This window comes from Polyodon spathula, chromosome 3, assembly GCF_017654505.1.
Source record: "Polyodon spathula isolate WHYD16114869_AA chromosome 3, ASM1765450v1, whole genome shotgun sequence".
Classification (NCBI taxonomy): domain Eukaryota; kingdom Metazoa; phylum Chordata; class Actinopteri; order Acipenseriformes; family Polyodontidae; genus Polyodon; species Polyodon spathula.
The window spans coordinates 13369842-13387483 of NC_054536.1; the positions used below are offsets into that span (position 1 = coordinate 13369842).

At 37.9% G+C, this 17642-nt stretch overlaps 1 protein-coding gene across 1 annotated transcript in view; it reads right to left on the bottom strand.

Moving 5' to 3' along the window:
* Positions 1-15841: 15841 nt before the first annotated feature.
* Positions 15842-17642, bottom strand: part of LOC121312741 (cadherin-18-like) — a 73635-nt gene continuing 71834 nt past the window's right edge. The window contains exon 11 of the mRNA XM_041244470.1: positions 15842-16514. Coding sequence (XP_041100404.1) covers positions 16027-16514 — 488 coding nt within the window. The 3' untranslated portion in view covers positions 15842-16026. The remainder of the gene's footprint in view (positions 16515-17642) is intronic.

Below are 17642 nucleotides of genomic sequence, written 5' to 3' on the forward strand. Positions count from 1 at the left end.
GCGCAGAGAAGTTTTCAGATTGTCAGGAGGCATGTTCTCATTATCAATGATTGGTACTGAAAAAAAGTATAGACAAGGCAGGTAATGTCATCACACAATTTTTAACAAGTTCCTTTCTGTTTTAAGTGATATGTGCGCTCAAAACATGTTAAAAAGAACATTTGGATATAAAACTATTTGGAGAAACTTAGAGATCCCCAATAATTCAAGCCCTGACATTTGCCTCTTGTTGTTCCCTTTCAATTCAAAGACTATGCGGCTATGCTTCCTCCCGGGTCGATCTTAAGCAGCCCCGCTGTTGAGTTGACCTCGTCGGCTGCCCAAGCCCAACCACCTTGGTGCTTCGGGTCTTTTTTTCTTGCACACCCCCTCTCTGTCACTGCATTACTGTTGCAGAAGCACTCTCACTCACCATGGCTTACGAGCCTGTGTGCCTCCTTGGTGTAGGCTGTGCACTGCCAAATGTTAGATCACAGATGGTCAGGGGTGCACCTGCCTGCTCACCCTCGGTACTTGAGGCCTCAACGGTTTGCCTGCCTGTGCACAGTCATTGCCTAGCTGTGTTTGATGCTTGGTGCTCCAGGTGTCCTCTGTGTTTAGGTACCTCGGTGCACATGGTGACCTTGGTGCACACGACACTCCCGTGCATGCACTCTGTGCAGTGCTTCAGAGCCTCAGTGCACGTGGTAATCAGTGCCAATTGTGTGCCCTCGGTGCTTCAGTACCTTGGTGCACTTGGTACCACAGTACACAAGACCTCCTGGTTCCCCCGGTGCTTAGGTACCTAGGTGTATGCAGTGATCCCCATGCACTTGGTGCTCAGCTACCCTGGTAGCATATAGTGCCCTATAGTTCTACAGCACCCTTATAACACCTGCACCTCCCCAGCTCAATTACTGCACGCAATGCCCTTGGTGCATCACCTTGGTGCTTGGCACAATGTCCTTTCATGCGTGCACATTCTGTGAGGTTAAATTGCCTCCAGAGGATGGTCACCAATGGCATGCAAGCTATTTGGGAGTGGAGCACGCCACTATGGCATTGGGGGACGAGGCCTTCTGTCAGGTCTGTGCAGCCTTTCAGTCTTGTACCCTGGGTAAGAGGCTTGAAAGAGCATCCAGGTTTCCCCACATTTAGGCCAGTAGATCCAGACCATCAGCTGCTCTGGGAGTTTTGGTATCCCCCTCCTCCAGCTGTCATAGAGCCCATCCATGCCCTGCGCTCAGCCACAGAGGCCACGCCAGCACAGCTGCTCTCCCTCTCCAGAGCAAGGCGTAAGATGAGGGACATCATGGACCTAAAGGCCCAGGTGGTCTGTCTTGGAACTTTTGGCCATCCAGCAGGCCCCTAACCCTTCTCCGGCTGTGGCGCCTGAGGCGGTGCCCGCACTAGACACAGCCCCTCCTCTCCCTATGAAGACGCAGGATGAGCAGGAACCAGTGCTGGAGATAGCCGAGGAAGACGAGGACGCTGTTTTATTGGTGCCCTTGTGGGATGGTGACTTCTTTACTATGCAGCTCTGAGATATCCTCAGATGCTGGCTTGCCCCAGCTCTCGAGTTCAATCTCTACGCTCGTAGAGAGAGCTTCAGCCTTCCTGCGCATTCCCTAGAAGGCAGCGGCTGAACCATTTCCCTGTGTTCTCCAACTTCCTTGAGGAGGTGCGCACATCCTGGGAACACCCAACCTCAGCGCCTAGTGTGCTGAAACTGGCTTCTCCGCTAGCCTCCTTTGAGAATGCAGAGAAGCCAGGCAGGATCAAGGAGGTCCACTTAAAGAGGGCTTATGCAGCAGGTGCACAAGCCATTGGCCTTGGCAATACAACGAGCCTGCTGACGGCATACCTGGTTGACATGATCCAGTTGTCGCCGCTCCCAGATCCACTAACGTCTGAGTTATGCTTAGTGACCAGCTCTCTGCTACAGGTCTCCTTTTTCCAAGGGCAAGCCCTGGGCCAGAACAAGGCCGGTCTCATGGTGGTTCGCATACATCTCTGGCTATCCCAGGCAAGGGACCCTGATGCTGATAAATCAGCACTCCTCGATGCGTGAATTTCACCAGGCCATACTTTTGGTCCGGCAGTGGAGGAGATACTCCAATGCTTCCACCGAGAACGTGAAGCATCAAGGCAGGTGGGTGCAATGCTCCCACCATGCACCCCGCGCGGGGTAGATTGAGCCTCTGGAAACCAGCTAGGACACAGCAGGTGACACGCACAGTCCCGATCCCCACAGCTCTGCAGTGGCAGCAGGCAACCAAGGCTTCCTGCAGGGATGTGGGAACGCAGGACATGGAACCCACCGTAGGCAACCACAGCAACGTGCCCCGCCTCAGCCTCAACAGCCCCAGCACTGAAGGTTTGAGGCCTCAGACCCCCGCTTCTCTCCACACCAGCAGTTTTGAAAGAGAGGAGATTCCAAATGCTGACTTACCGTCACATCCTCCAGTCGATCCGGGTGGGTGACTGGTTTACCACAGTGGACTTATGGGACGCGTATTTTCATGTTCCCATTTGTCCAGCACACATGAAATACCTCCTCTTTGCCAACCAGGGAAGGGTGCGCAAGTTTTCAGTGCTGCCATTCGACCTGTCCCTAGCCCCCCACTCTTTTTCAAAGTGTGTAGATGTCATCCTGGCCCCCTTGCGCCTGGAACTACCTAGACAACTGGTTTGATATGTTCCTGGGTCATGGGAGGGAGCAGTGGCCCATATGGAAATAGTGAAGGAGTATCTGGTGAGGCTGGGCCTCACCCTCAATGACACAACGAGCAAGCAAGTACCGGTGCAGTGCATGACATTCTTGGGACTCTGGTTGGACTTCCTTGTAATGCATGCTTACCTGTCAGAGGACAGAGTAGCAGTTATAAAGGATTGCCTCTTCCCTTGATGTGTTTCCAGAGACTACTGGGTCTGATGGCCGCAGCCACATCGGCCATGGAGCTTAGCCTACTTCATATGCGCCCTCTCCAAGCGTGGCTCAACACTTTCTTTAAAAAGTTGTCTGGACATATTGTAAGCCTAGTGTACGAACAATCCACTTACAGGAGTTTAAAACACCTGTGTCCTCCATAACCTTCAATCCCCTGAGTTTAAGAGTGTGCTCAGAGCAATAAAAGAATACGTGCATTTCTGGCAGTATTTACCAATGTAGCTCATGATATACTGAGATCTCTTGGCATAAAGCTGACCAAGGAATATTTTAACTGTTAGCATACATATGTCAATATATCTATCAATAAACATGTTGTATTATAACATTTTGTACATGTATTGTTTGTGTTTGTTTAGCACTTCCCTTTAAAAAGCTGCATGTTGGAATTATATGTACTGTACAGCATTGTGAAGATATGCCACTGGAACTGGTCCTGCCACGTGGTGCTACTTGTGTTTGTACTTAATAAATGCTCAGTTAGTAAATATTCTATATTTTATGATAAAAGCTGTCCAATTGTGTAGGTTTACTATTACAAAAACAGTAACTTTAAAAAGATTGAACAGTAAAAGGGGTTTACCAGAGCTTATTGCGATTGAAAATGTTGATATGAACTGAAATGTTGAGTTCTTCTTTACCTTTCCCACTATTAAACAAAGTTAGGCACCCTTGCATACAGATGAACCCTTTTTATATCACCTTGCTTAATATCATACCCCGTTTATTATCACTATTTTTCAAAAACCACTCACCAGGCACCATAGTTTCTTTGAGATATTATCTCTTTTAATATCTTATTGTCACGCTTTGTGCAACCTGTCAAATTCTGAGTGGCTTGATTTTACTAAGTAACCACAGGATAGAATTAATTTCCAGTGAAACTAACAACCAGTAATCATCTCGGCTGATACTGACATTTTGTGTGGCCTGTCAAATGCTGTCTTAATAGGATACAGTTCAGTTAAAAAGTACCAACTTCACCAAAATGTTCTTCATTAACATAGTCAGTCTTATGCAAATGCACATAACAAAAACACCAACGCCTAATTGATAGCTATCATCAGTTGTCAGTTCATGCCTTTTTTAAGATAATGACACAAACTGTTTAATTCCAGGTAATGATACAAAATGTATTTGACTAAATATACAGTATTAAAACACTACTCTTTAATTCACTGTTAGTTTTCTTTCTTTTTTCTTGCACTCATAATGTGCTGTCATAGCAAATGTGAAACCCGGTTTATATCATGACCCACTTCATATCACGAATTATTGCCTGCAGGGCAATAATGATATTAAGTGGGTTCATCTGTATTTAAATTTGTGTTTAAATGTGCCCATTTCAGTTACATTGTTTCCTGTAAAATGTGTCCTGCTGTTACAAGTTTGTAATAAGCTTTTTATTATTATTTACCTTTTGGGAAATGCACTTTTATAATGTTAGCGATTCAATTAAACTGTATTTTTTTTTAAATTTAGATTGCAGGGTTGTGAAATTGTTAACAGTAATCTTCATGTTATTGTTGTGCAGTTCAAGGAAAAATGATCTCAGATCAGACCTCAGGTGAACAATTAATCTGAAGCATACTCTCTGTAAAATATGTGCGCTCTGGTGCTTAGGAAAGGAAGGAATGTAAGTCATATCATGTGGTTAATTGGGTTTGATTAAATATAAAACTGTGCTTGGAAAACTGTGCTTAATTCAAAAACAGATGGGTACATGGTCCCTGTTGAATATGGATCGCTTAATGTTTAAATGTAGTTCATAAAACAATAAAACAATGCTTAGAGCAAAGCAAAAACTTTACCATTATTTTTTTATTTAATAAAAATCTAATGCATTTAAATATGTGTTGTCTGAAATTAGATTCATCCCATTTACTCTCCACTAAAGAATTCTGCAATTTCAGCTATTCTAATTTCCCACTTTATTGTTTGCTACTACATTAGGGTGAAGATGGGCATATGCTTGTAATATACTTCTGTGTTAGCTGTACAATGGAGACTTGTTTTACACTGTTCCCAAGCTGAATGCCTTTGGCTGTCATGCTCTGCAAAATCTAAAATGAAAGTGTGTTTTTTTACAACAACAAAAAAGCAACACAAACAAAATAACTTGCTTTAGGATATGAAGAAAATAACATTGTTGGGGAAAAAAAATTGTAACTATTTCAATGCATGCAGAATGTATTCTTCTTTTAGACCCAGACCTAAATGCTGTTACAAGCATAATTCAGATGGGCTGTCTCAGACAAACAGCCATTACAATATTTCTTATCAGCTTCTGAGATTGAACGATATCTATGGAATTAAACATTTACACTTGTTATACAATAATACAGTATATACCTGTAGTCACCCTGTACATTCTTTAAGTTCTCTGATGGGTTCTTTTTGGATCAAACTGTTCTGTATATATTGACATGGTTCAGTTTTGAATGTGAGTAATGATTGTTTAGCAGTTTAATATGCTCACATAACCTTCCCTTTTTATAAACCTAGCTTCCACATGCTTGACCGTAGACATGTGAACAGAAAATGTTATATAAATCACTTTAGTTAAGCAGACACAATGGCTTCGATTTAATAATAAAATGTAAAACATGTGTGAGAAAACTTGCTTGTAGAAAACTTGTAATCGGGATCAATAAGTGCATTGGAATAAGAATTAGACTCTACACTGGGGCTGAATGATCAATTAACCAGTTTGTTATAGAGTATGCAGGGCTTGTAATTCATTGTGTTAAATCTCAAAATCAATGGTCAATGAGTTACTTGAAAGGAGATCAAGTTTAAAGCAGGTTGAGGATTACTGTGGGAGATTATCAAACAGCAAACGAATACCACTGAACATTAAGAAGCATTTTTTTATTGAAATACTATTTCCCAATTAGTTTCCATTCGGAATGTAGCATTTTAACTACACTATTAAACATTGTATTCTGAAGACTCTTGGTTATGTCCTGATGATGTTCTAGGTGGCACTGTGGCATGGTGGTTAGCGCTAGTGCCTCACAGCTCCAGGGTCCTGAGTTTGATTCCAGCCTCAGGGATCTGTCAGTGTGAAGTTTGCATGTTCTCCCCCTGTTCATGTGGGTTTTTTTCGGGTCCAAAGACATGCTGGCTAGGTGGATTGACCTCTCTAAATTGCCCCTTAGCTGCCCTGCGATGGACTGGCGTCCCATCCAGGGTGTAGTCCCGCCTTGCACCCTGTGTCTGCTGGGTTAGGCTCTTGCTAGACGCAACCCTCTATAGGAAAAGTGGTTACAGATAATGGATGGATGGATGGATGTTTGAGTTCTTAACGCACATTACAAGGGTTTATCTGTTAATTTGGTCTATATAAATTACTGATCATCTCATCATCAATCATCTTTTTTGTAATTATCCAATTACCCTGTAAATACTTGACAGAAACTGGGGTGTTGTAAATTCAGAACCAGAAAAGTGTTTAGTTTTTACATTAGTATTCTGTGTATATTGCAAGGCAGCCTTCTTGCCAGAATAATTGAAGAGGGGCAGCTGCAATTTTTATTTAATGTTTTGGGAAAGTCATGAGTAAGAAAGCACACATAAATAGTTAGGAATGGAGTTTGTGGGCCCAAGAGAACAGCCACCTGTACCATATAACATATAATGAAGTGTAGGACCTGTAAACTTAGTGAAGAAAACACTAAACACAAACAACAATTTGACTACCAAGCAAATGAGGCAGCATTCGACACTGGCATGGTTGGGTTAACTATGGATATACAGTATAATGATAGACGGCTAGCAGAATTAGAAAAAATAAATAAATGAATGATAAGGATGACCTGTAAGTAAAACCATTCATGTTTATACAGTATAATGCAGATACATAAATTGTAAATTAGTTAACTGTGATTGAAATTAACAAAGCAGCAACAGCAGCATAGGGTGTTGATGGAAGATAGCATCTCATTGTAATTGACATCAGTCATAATGTCAGGTTTTGTATTTTTTGATTTGCAGTGTTGCTATATTGCTTTCTAAAAGCTTTGTATAAACTGAACATGGAAACAACATAACCATTCAAGATGAATTAGGTGTCATCAAGCAGGGTTTCTTCCTTCACAATTATACATAAAATGTACCCCCCACCTCTCCATCTGAAATGCATAAGATTAAGCCCATACCTAAGGCCAAAATGCATACCACCTAGAACCTGTGTAACCACTCATATGGCACAGTAGGACGGTCTCACAGATTTCATGCCTGTGCAGGTATTTACAATAAAAACATACTGGCACAAAAGGGCTTAATGCTGCAAAAATAAAATAAAACACTATGAAGTCCAGGGCTGGAAACCTGTCTATTTCTGTACAAGAAATATACATCTACCATTCATTACTACAATGAAATGTTAATGGTAAAAATAAAATTGGCTTATTTCAGTGCACATTACATCTAGTCAACATTCTAAGCATATGTTAATCTTTTAACCAAGTTACATATGAAATTAAGCAGTTTTAATAACTGTATACACTTGTTAAGCGGGATTGAGGCTGAAGCTTCCATACCTGCAGTACGACACCATGAATTTTTTATTTTTAATTTTTTTAAAATTTAGAGTGACCTTTTATTATTTTTTATTTATTTTCCCGCAGTGAGTCCCCAAACAGGACAGATTTTCTGAGGACGTATGAGCATCCTCTGATATCACAAGCCTAAAGCCAGAATAGCTTTTATGCTGAGCAATCCAGAGCAGAAGTGGGTAGGCAACCAATCCTGAAGATAGAGATCAGATTTTATATGTTCAGTCTACAGTACTTTCGCAACCCATTACGCCTGCACTTACCGGTTGTCAATACCAGAATTCAGTTTATTTATTCAGGGTTTCAACTAGGCCTCTGCCGAGCTACCAGTACAAACATGTATTTGTAACGAGTATGGCAACAGCCACACGTATTTTTCATTTTCCACAAGCCTGTTACACAATGAATATACTGTTTTACAATGCATTTTGTTAAAAAGCAAAGCAATAGTATATCATTCGTCCTGTACAAGGATTGTTTTAGGGTTAGGTGTGGATGACACCAAATTCCATAGAAACATGAAATCAACTCCAAATTCCATTGACGATTCAAATTTCTTATCTTGAATGGTCACGGTAGTAAAACAGAATCTCCAATTCCATTGAAATTCCAGGCAAACAGGGGTTAGGGACAAATTTGGGGCATCCAGAAGCCCAAATTCTAACTTAAGCAAAGATGAAAGAGTGTGATGAGATTTGCCACTGGGGACATTTTCACAGCTCTGGGAGCCCTAAAAAGGCTAGGCTAGGGTTAAAAAATTCATATAACCCTGAATTCCAAGTCCAGTCCATGAGACATTTCATGGGAAAGGGCCACTTTCCGTCCACAAACATAATTTACACAAACACAAAATTACCTTGTTTGCTATGGTAAACTTTGCAGCCTACCCAAAACAAAGATATTTCTACAATAGCCCCAAGGTCCCAGAGAGTTTTTGGTCATGGAGGGTCTCATTTGATGCCCAGGTGTTTTAGTTAAAGATTGAGACCATCCTTGAGTGTGTCCCTAGAGCAGATGATTAATCAATCAATAGACATGTCAAAGTTAAAACCTCTATTTTAAATGAAATAAGTGTGTTTGTTAAATTACTACAAATTGTGTACTTTGCTTTTTGTTTTATTAAAAAGTGGGTAAAGGTTACTAAATGCTTGTCCTTAATCTCTTACCTTGAATTATGGTATAATACGTATAGGGTGTCAATACGTTTATCTGCGACTGTATATATATTTGATACATTAACTTGTATTGTCTTCCAACCTATCCTGTCCACTAAGTTTTTGTAATCTGGGAATTTGAGGTGATGTGGTTGGCTACTTATTGCTTAAGAAGGGTTGTGATTGAATAAAAGAGAAACATTTCAAATATCGACGGTCCCTGTCCACACTATGCCTTTAAACCATAATAGTTGGCTTAAAAGTGCTAAATACACTGGCCACAGTGTCTTCACTACACAACGCATCAAGAGTCTTGTTCTAAATTAGATTGCATCAGAAATGTGGACACTGTAATATCAAACTTATTTTTTGTGTGTCCTCCAATATCTGGGTAAAAATAAAATACAGTACATGGTATGATAATGCCATATTAAGTCCTACAGTCCATTGTGCTGCTAGGAACTGTAACCAATCTATTTTAATAGTGTGTGTACGCATTAAGCCCGACTAAACATGAAACGGTACTTTATTGTGGATGCTCTGAGCTGGATTAATAAAATATTTTTCAGTACAGGACCGTAGCTAGGAATCAGTTTTTACAAATTTTTGTCAAAAAAACTGCATATCCTGTTTATGTTATGTAGGTGATAGTTATCATCTTATAAAGCCCATATTTTTTTAAACAAATTTTCTCCCAGTAAAAACACACCAACCTAAAATTATCCTGTTCACATTGTCATAAATATGTGATATTACAAGAAAATTGTAACTTATAAATATTAATATGTAGATGGGTTTATACCTTTATTGAGAGACATGCATTTGGTTCACTGCTACTGAAGTTAATGCTGAGAGAGGTGACAATGATGCTACAGCTACGACTTGTAAGACTAGTGCTGCCACTGATGGACTGGTAAGACTGGTGCTGCTACTGCTGGGACTGATAAGACTGATGCTGACACTGCTGGGATTGGTAAGATTGCTGATACTAGTTCTAAGACTGATCGGATTGCTGAAACTGTATTATGCCATGATTAAAAACACAGATTCAGAAGGCTTTACTTAAAACATAGACTTTGCCAATCCTCCTATGACCTGATCTATTGAAACACTATAACACTTCCTCCCGGGCACCTCCTTGTCTCTGTGGATATTGCAGGGCAAGTCAATTCAATCTATTTTCACCAATACTGCTGCAAGACCAATCAAACACATCGAAAGGATACACTCAGTTAAACTCTTTCTACATCATGAACAGGGATCGTAGGAATTCGTTTGCTGCAGAATAATGCAGATTTTCAGTGCTGTTCGAGAATATTTTGTTTTACACTTGGGGTGGGGAAAAAAGGCAAGGCTTTTTTTGTTTGTTTGGTAATCAAATCAATACACTTATCATCAACACAGCTAAACATCACATTGCACAGGACTGTCAGGAGAAAAACTACAGTACCGAACCACCCACTAAATAATATACAGGACTACTCGCTGCTTCAGGGGCTGGTTGTACTGACAAGAACAAAAAATGGGATCAGATCGAAATTCACTGGAGTCGGATTATAAAAAGATGTTGTACTAAGTGGATTTGGACCAAATTCTGGAGCTACCACGGCATAACTAGACCAATGAGAAGCGAACATGTCTGTGTGCGGCGTGAAGTTTCAACACCCCAACTGAAAGATTTCTATATAGTCTGAGATCACAATAATGTTACGAAGAAATGGCAAATACTACTACTACTACTACTACTAATAATAATAATAATAATAATATGAAAACATGTCGATTATGCAACTCTTAAAAATTCAATGTACTGTACACAAGCACTCCCCCATCACAATAATTCTAAGAAAACATAATTAACTATCATAATAAACACATAATTAACTATATCATTATAAACACATACATTTCACAGACTTGCAATATGCTCTAAGTGGTCACTGTGTGCATTAATCATTATCGCCATCACAAACATCCCATATAGTTTGGTAATAAAGAATAATAAACAATTACAATGAGGTACTCAAATTAAATTAGGTACTCAAACGACACAAAATATTACACTGAAGGTCCCTGAGAGGCTCACCTGGTAGAAGCACAGCTGCGTGGTGCCCAGGATGAGTCATACAGCGCATGATCGAGTCCTGGCTGTTCAAAATAGGCAGGTCTTCACTGGACACTCCGAAGGGAGCATGGCATTGGCTCAGACGCTTTCGTGGGTTTGCAAGGCAGGGAATGTTTCTCCTCATCACTCTACAGCAAACCTTGCTGGTAAGACACCCAGTGAGCTTGAAACAGACATCTGCAGGGCTGGCCTTTGTCCTCCAGGGGTCAGTAGCTCGCTGACACCCACTCTCAAGTTTCTAGGTGAAAAGGAAGCTGGCTTGGTCTTGAGGTCGCAGGATGCCCCTATGAAACTTCGGGTCAACTAAGCCAGGAGAAAAGCAATTGGACATTTGGACAAAATGGGGGTTAAAAATTATATTTGGACACACTACATTTAAAAAAAAATAAAAAAAAAAAAAAAAAATAGACATTGAAGTATTGCATAGTAAGAAATCCATAAATGGATTTCCAGGGTACATCTGGTGATAAACACTTTTCTAACTGTACAATATCTAGGCTGCCGCTTGCCTTTTGTTTATTTATTTGTGGATAAGAGGACACTCTTAATGGAGATATACTGTAAAAACCTTTGAATAAGTCTACTTTCTAGATATTTTTAGGGTGTCCTAAATAGGGGGGAGCGACTTACACACTGGTGTGACCTATAGGCTTTTCCTGAAATTGTTGTCTGAAAAAAGGGGGGAGGGAACGAGGAAAGACTTTTACACTGGTGCGACTTATACACTAGTTTTTACTGTAAGTAAAGTTGCTAATGATAGGATCCAACTGGGACATTGCTTTTAATATCTAAAAACGTTTTCCAGACATGAATCATTCTAAAATTTGCAACATATTTTTCTCCTTTGCATCTGCCCCACTTGCAGATCAATGTTACTTTTCAGGTTTTTATTTATTTATTTATTTCAAATTGGAAGTCTGATCTTCACTGATCTACATTAAACTTATCATGTTTTATGGAATCTCATTTTCTTTTGGCAGCATAGAATTCAATGACTCCACAGACACAGCAGTAAAATTCATGTGCCAGGTCAAATGTGATGTGAATAAAGGGTTGGTTTTGTGCTTCAGAAAACTCTGTATTTAAAAGGTGTTGCATATTACAAAAATCAGTTTTTTGACCAAGACCTGGATTTCCATCTGCCAGGCAAGCCATATTGTAGGAAATTAAAGATATAATTAGTATCTTAGATGTCTACCTTTGGGATTTTTACACGATGGCATGGAATTGTGTTATACAGTTTGTCATCCTTGTTGTTAATACATCCGTGGTGTGACTAGGACTGAAAACATTAAAAAATAATTACTTATTTGAAATGTGGTTAAAAACTTTGGAAAAGCAGGTCCCAAGCAGCTGAGCAATGTTGTCTCCTGGGTTCAAAAGTAGTCCTAAAAATGCTGTGAGCTTGTGAGAGAGGGAAAACGTTGCCTTTTAACTTTGCCATTTAACTTCAGTTAATGAATTACTGCCCATGTATATTACTGCTATCATTTATTTTCTGCTGCATCTCATTGTACCTATGTTTGTCTCATGTATAATACCATCTAGATCAGAAATGTTCCTAGAGAGTTCCTGTGGCTGCTGGTTTTCATTTCAACCAATCTCTGTTACTTAATTGAACCAATTAATTAGTCAAGATTAACAGGTGTTCCAGATCTTTAGCCACTAATGATGTAAAACACCTATAAAACTAGCTGGATAGGGGCTCTCCAGGACCAGGGTTAGAGGGCCTTGATCTAGATATTGTAGTCATTTGCTTTGTGGGTATCCTGCTTCTTGTCTGCTTTTCTGAATTAAACAACCTTTATATTTAGATATGTATTAAATTCATTCTCTTGGGAGAATTTCCCAGTGCCAAAGCCTGTTGCAAATACAGTCTGTGAAATACAATATCCTCTTTTGAACAAAAATAAAATGTGCTTCTCTGTTTTTAATGGATCTGTGCAATATGGCATCCTCGTACTAAGCAGCATATTGTTTGGTAAGGCATGGTAAACCATCTCAAACATTCAGTGAAATAGGTGGCATTACCATGCTTTGCAATTGATGCTATGAGGGAAAGGCCTAATTAAGTACCTAATCTGCAGCAAATTAGTTTGGAAACAGAAATATTTTTATTTGTATTTATTTGCTTCACAATTATGTTCAAGACATGAAGATTTTGCATAGACTAGTGAGATAAATCAATAGCACATACCCTTGTCCATTATTATCCATTGTTTGGTGTCATATTCCAGTTTAGAGGAGCAGGGAAACAATGTGAGAAGCTTATATTTAGATCCTGAAAGTTGAACTGTTGATAATTTAAAAAAATACCACATGTAGAGAGGAAGTAAGCCCAGAAAGTATCCTGCAAATGTGCTTTGATGTAAAGGTATACTTAACCCTGCCCTCTCTCTCTGATTCTGTGAGCCCATTAACTGTTTGACTAGTGTGAGAATACTGGTATTTACAGTTTTCCACTGTCAGTAAAATACATTACAAAAACTAAAACAAGACAAATCATTCAAACCTCTCTCTGTCTCAGCAGTGCCAAAAAAAAAAGAACCAAGGTTGTCCTATAAACACTCAACCTCTACACAGTGTCATGTTTAATTAAATTACAGCTAAGTCATTACACAATACCTAAGTGATGTTTAAAAGCACTTGAAGTGTTTAGAAACATGTACACTAACTCAGGTAGCACAGGTAAATCAGTTACATTATAATAATATATTTGCTATTGTTTGCCCCTCATTTTTTCTCATAAGAAATCCAAAAGAATCGAGCGGGTGTACAAAAGCAAAAGGTAGGTTCATTGTAAAGACTTTTTCCCTGTCAGATTGTAAAATACTAAAGCCGTTATTGGAGCATAAACAGCAAATATAGCATTTGTTTACAATGGATTTAAATAAAGTGCTTTTTGTACACCTGTGTTTGTGAAGATCTGTGTTAATAATACATACAATGAAGTAAACAGTGTTTCATATCCTGTCGTTGGATTTAAAAAAAAAAAAAAAAAAAAAAAAAGTGGGATGAATTAAGCTGTTTGTCATTGCCTTAGGGTATTTGGATGTACAGTCTTAAACAAACATAACCCCTAAAATACATTGTCACTGAGGGATGTGCACTGTGAGCTGTCTGATAGTGAAAAGTGCACTAATGAAATACAGATACCAAAATAAAATGTTGACTTTAGGTAATAAATGAGTAGAGGAGCAGCACCATGCCACAAAAACAAAACCACTGTTAATAAGAACTTCAGTGATGATGGAATAAAAGTATATTGATTTAAATGTGAGTTAACCTTTACTGTGTGTTCTATCTATCTATCTATCTAGCTATCTAGCTATATATATATATATATATATATAACAACAGTCACAGTCTTAATTTAATTCTAAAAATAACCTTCTTTGCATTTAAAAGAAAGTTTGAGTAAACTATTAATATATTTTGTTTTTATTTGCCTAAGTTGAAATATTACCATTTCACATTGCCAATCTGAGACTAATCATCATTATTTGCAGTCATATCCTGACCCTCGTCTGTTCTTTCTCGGATTGAAATGGTTTTCAAAGGGAGATCAGCACCCAGATGATTACTTGTATTCCAAAAGAACAATAAACTGTGGATCTATGAAACTGGATTTATACCCACAGACCAGTTGATGCCTATTCCAGAAACAATTTCATTTAACTAAGAAATCAAATCAAATAAATAAATACATAAAACAGGCCATACATAGCTGATTGTCATAAGAATTGTGGTCTAATTTAGGCTATGGAAACAGATACTGGTCTCCTCAGCATCAGAGAGGGAGGGCGGGATTCAGATATACCTTTACACTGAAGCTCCTTTGTGGGACAGACCTTCAAGAAGTACATTATGGGCTCACTTCCTCTCTGCAGCTGGGAATGTTTTTAGCTTTTTCAAGTTCAAAATGGCACTTTCAGAATCTCAATATAAGCTTCTCTTATTGTTTCCTTGTTCTTATAATCCGGAATATGACACCTAACAATTGTTAACACTAATGAATACATGGTATATTTTATGGATTTATTTTATTAGAGTTAATGTCTTTAAGACTGTCAAACAGTAAAAAGGGATGAAAATCTATTATTGTGTGCCCCCCATTTTGTAAAGTAATTGACCCTAAGTAGTTATTAAAAGACAACTATCTACTCTTAAACAATTTGTATTCTGCATACAGTGACATATTTGTTGGGTGGATGTAGATTATTATTATTATTATATGTGTTGTGTTCTTTGTGTATAATAGATGCCATCTCATGTAGTTTGGGTGAAAGAACAGCAAAATGGAATATTTTTAGGTGCTCATACTACAAAATTACATATCTTTATAATTGGACACCATGCAGTCCTTACACTTTGTCACTCAATATAATTGAGTTCCTTCTTAGAGTATACTGTTGGCAACAAAAATGAATCAACAGCCATTTGAATATTTGGTTTCACATAGAAAAGTAAGAAAGCCTATGAAGAAAAAAGAAGAAAAATGATCATAAAACCACTCACAGTATTTTATGTGAGATTGGGACTGGCCACTTTATAATTTAAATGTGTCTTTTTTACATAGAAAAACAGTGAACTGATTGTATTTACAATGGCGCATATCATTTATTTGAAGATATGTATGCTGGATAGTGTCACTGAGATGTACATGATAACTGAAGACTGGATAAAATCCTACTTTTCTTTGAAAGACTGCACTTGAGACTCGAAAGAGAAAAGAGGACATGTTTAAGGTCTCATCTAGTGTAACTACAGCCTGTTTTACTCCATTATTACTGAATTTGTCACAGTTTTCTCCATTTTTTGGTTTTGTATTACATGCTGTTAAGACAAATGTTTGTTTTCAAGACGTCAAAATAAATCCTGTATTTATTTATTACTGAAATAAAACCAATTCATGAAATCACAAATAAAAGAGAAAATTTTATACGAATATGAAGTATATATATATAGATATATATATATATATATATATATATATATTATATATATATATATATATAATACACACATTATATGGGAGCTATGGACTTTATTCAGCAATAAAAAATATACACCAGGGAAAATAATTTACTTTTTTTTTTTTTTTTTTTTGTATTTTCAAAATCAGGTTTCTTTTCTTCCACTTGTAGAACCCAAGTTCAAAAAATGAAAAGGGCACTTGTTTCTACAGTAAAAGTGAACAACTTCTGAAGCTTTTTTTTCTTTTATTTAACTCAAGGTTTTGCTTTACAGTAACACAAGCTAAGTGGTTTGTTGTGACTCTTCTCCAAAGAGTTCTGCCAGTTTTAGAAATTCTGGTCCCCAGTCACAAAGGTAATTATAATCCTGCTCAAATTGTGTGGCTGCTGAATCCAGAGAACTGATTGACCCAGGAGGTGATCCACAACCCTCGTATGCATACGTCTGAAGAGAATCGTAAGGAGGAACACTGTTGTCAAGGTCAGCTTCTATCTGTCTTTGCTTAATAAACTCATGTACATCCACCGCCTCAAGGACCAATGGTGGGCTGTGCCTCCGAACCCTCTGTATGTCTGGCATCACATCTCTTCGGAACTTCAGTTCTTCTGCTGCTGCTGGGTTTCTTAATGTTATGATGTCAAAGGCTTCTGTATCCTCCTCCCCCCCTCCTTCATCATCATAAGTAACTACATTTTCTCTGACATCTTCCTCAGAAATAATCAGTGGCTCCTTCTTGCTTCGTCTCAGTGTAACGAATAGTACAACAATGGCTACAAAATAAAAAAAAAGGAGGGGAAAGTAATTACTTTACAGGGGTTATGGGTGTTGAGTTCCAAATTAAACAGAACGAAATAACAGCTAACAGGTATTTTTATGATGCAATCAACAGTTTCACGATCTATTTGAACTCTGTTTGGCATGATCTGAAAGGTCAAATTCCTGGTAGAAAACCTTGTTAATTAAAGTATAAATCAGGTTTTATTGTGGGCAGTTATTCTGCATCCCATAATATATCTGTCAATTTATTACAGTTTTTATGGCATTGACTTACAGATCGAGGTTGTGAATACAGAAATGCAATAATAACATAAAAATGTAAGTAAAATTATAAGATTTACAATGCCATTGTTACAATAGTTTATACTCCATAATTATAATATATTATGAGCTGCAGTACTTTTTTGTATGTTTTGAGTGATGGCAATTATTTTTAAATTGTAAGTGTTTCTGACAGTATTTGCTTCATAAAAGGAACCTTGCCATTTTATGGGAAGTACAAGACAATATTGCGTTTATTATATATAATATGTATCAGTACTGTACAATAACTGAGATCAGAAGATTTACGTCCATTTAAATGGCATTTTAAAGGAATTCAACAACTATGCATCACTGTTGTCATAATCTATTGGCAATGGAATATCAGACTTGAATGTTTAGTAAACATAAAATAAAACAGATATGAGGAAAGATCATTATAATGACGCTACATTGTGAGAGTCATGGGCATGTTACTGAAAAAAGGTAATGTATTACTTGTTACTAGTTTCTTCAGAAATAAATAATGCCCTTACTTATTACTTAATAAAAATGTAGCACAATATATTACTTGTTACATATTTCTTGTTACATTTATTTCTGTTGTCTTGTCTTGTGAAACAGTGTTGCGGCTATTGTTTACTTTTTAACTAAAAATGTTGTACAATAAATGCATATCACTTTTTGGCATATAAACATAATATACTATATATTTCCTAACTTTCAATTATTTTTCAGTATGAGGAGCAAATCATATTTACTTACATTAGAATTCAATATGATCACAAATAGAAAATCAACAATCTATAAAAACTATAAACTATATGATGATAAAGCAGTACACTTAATTAATTTCCACA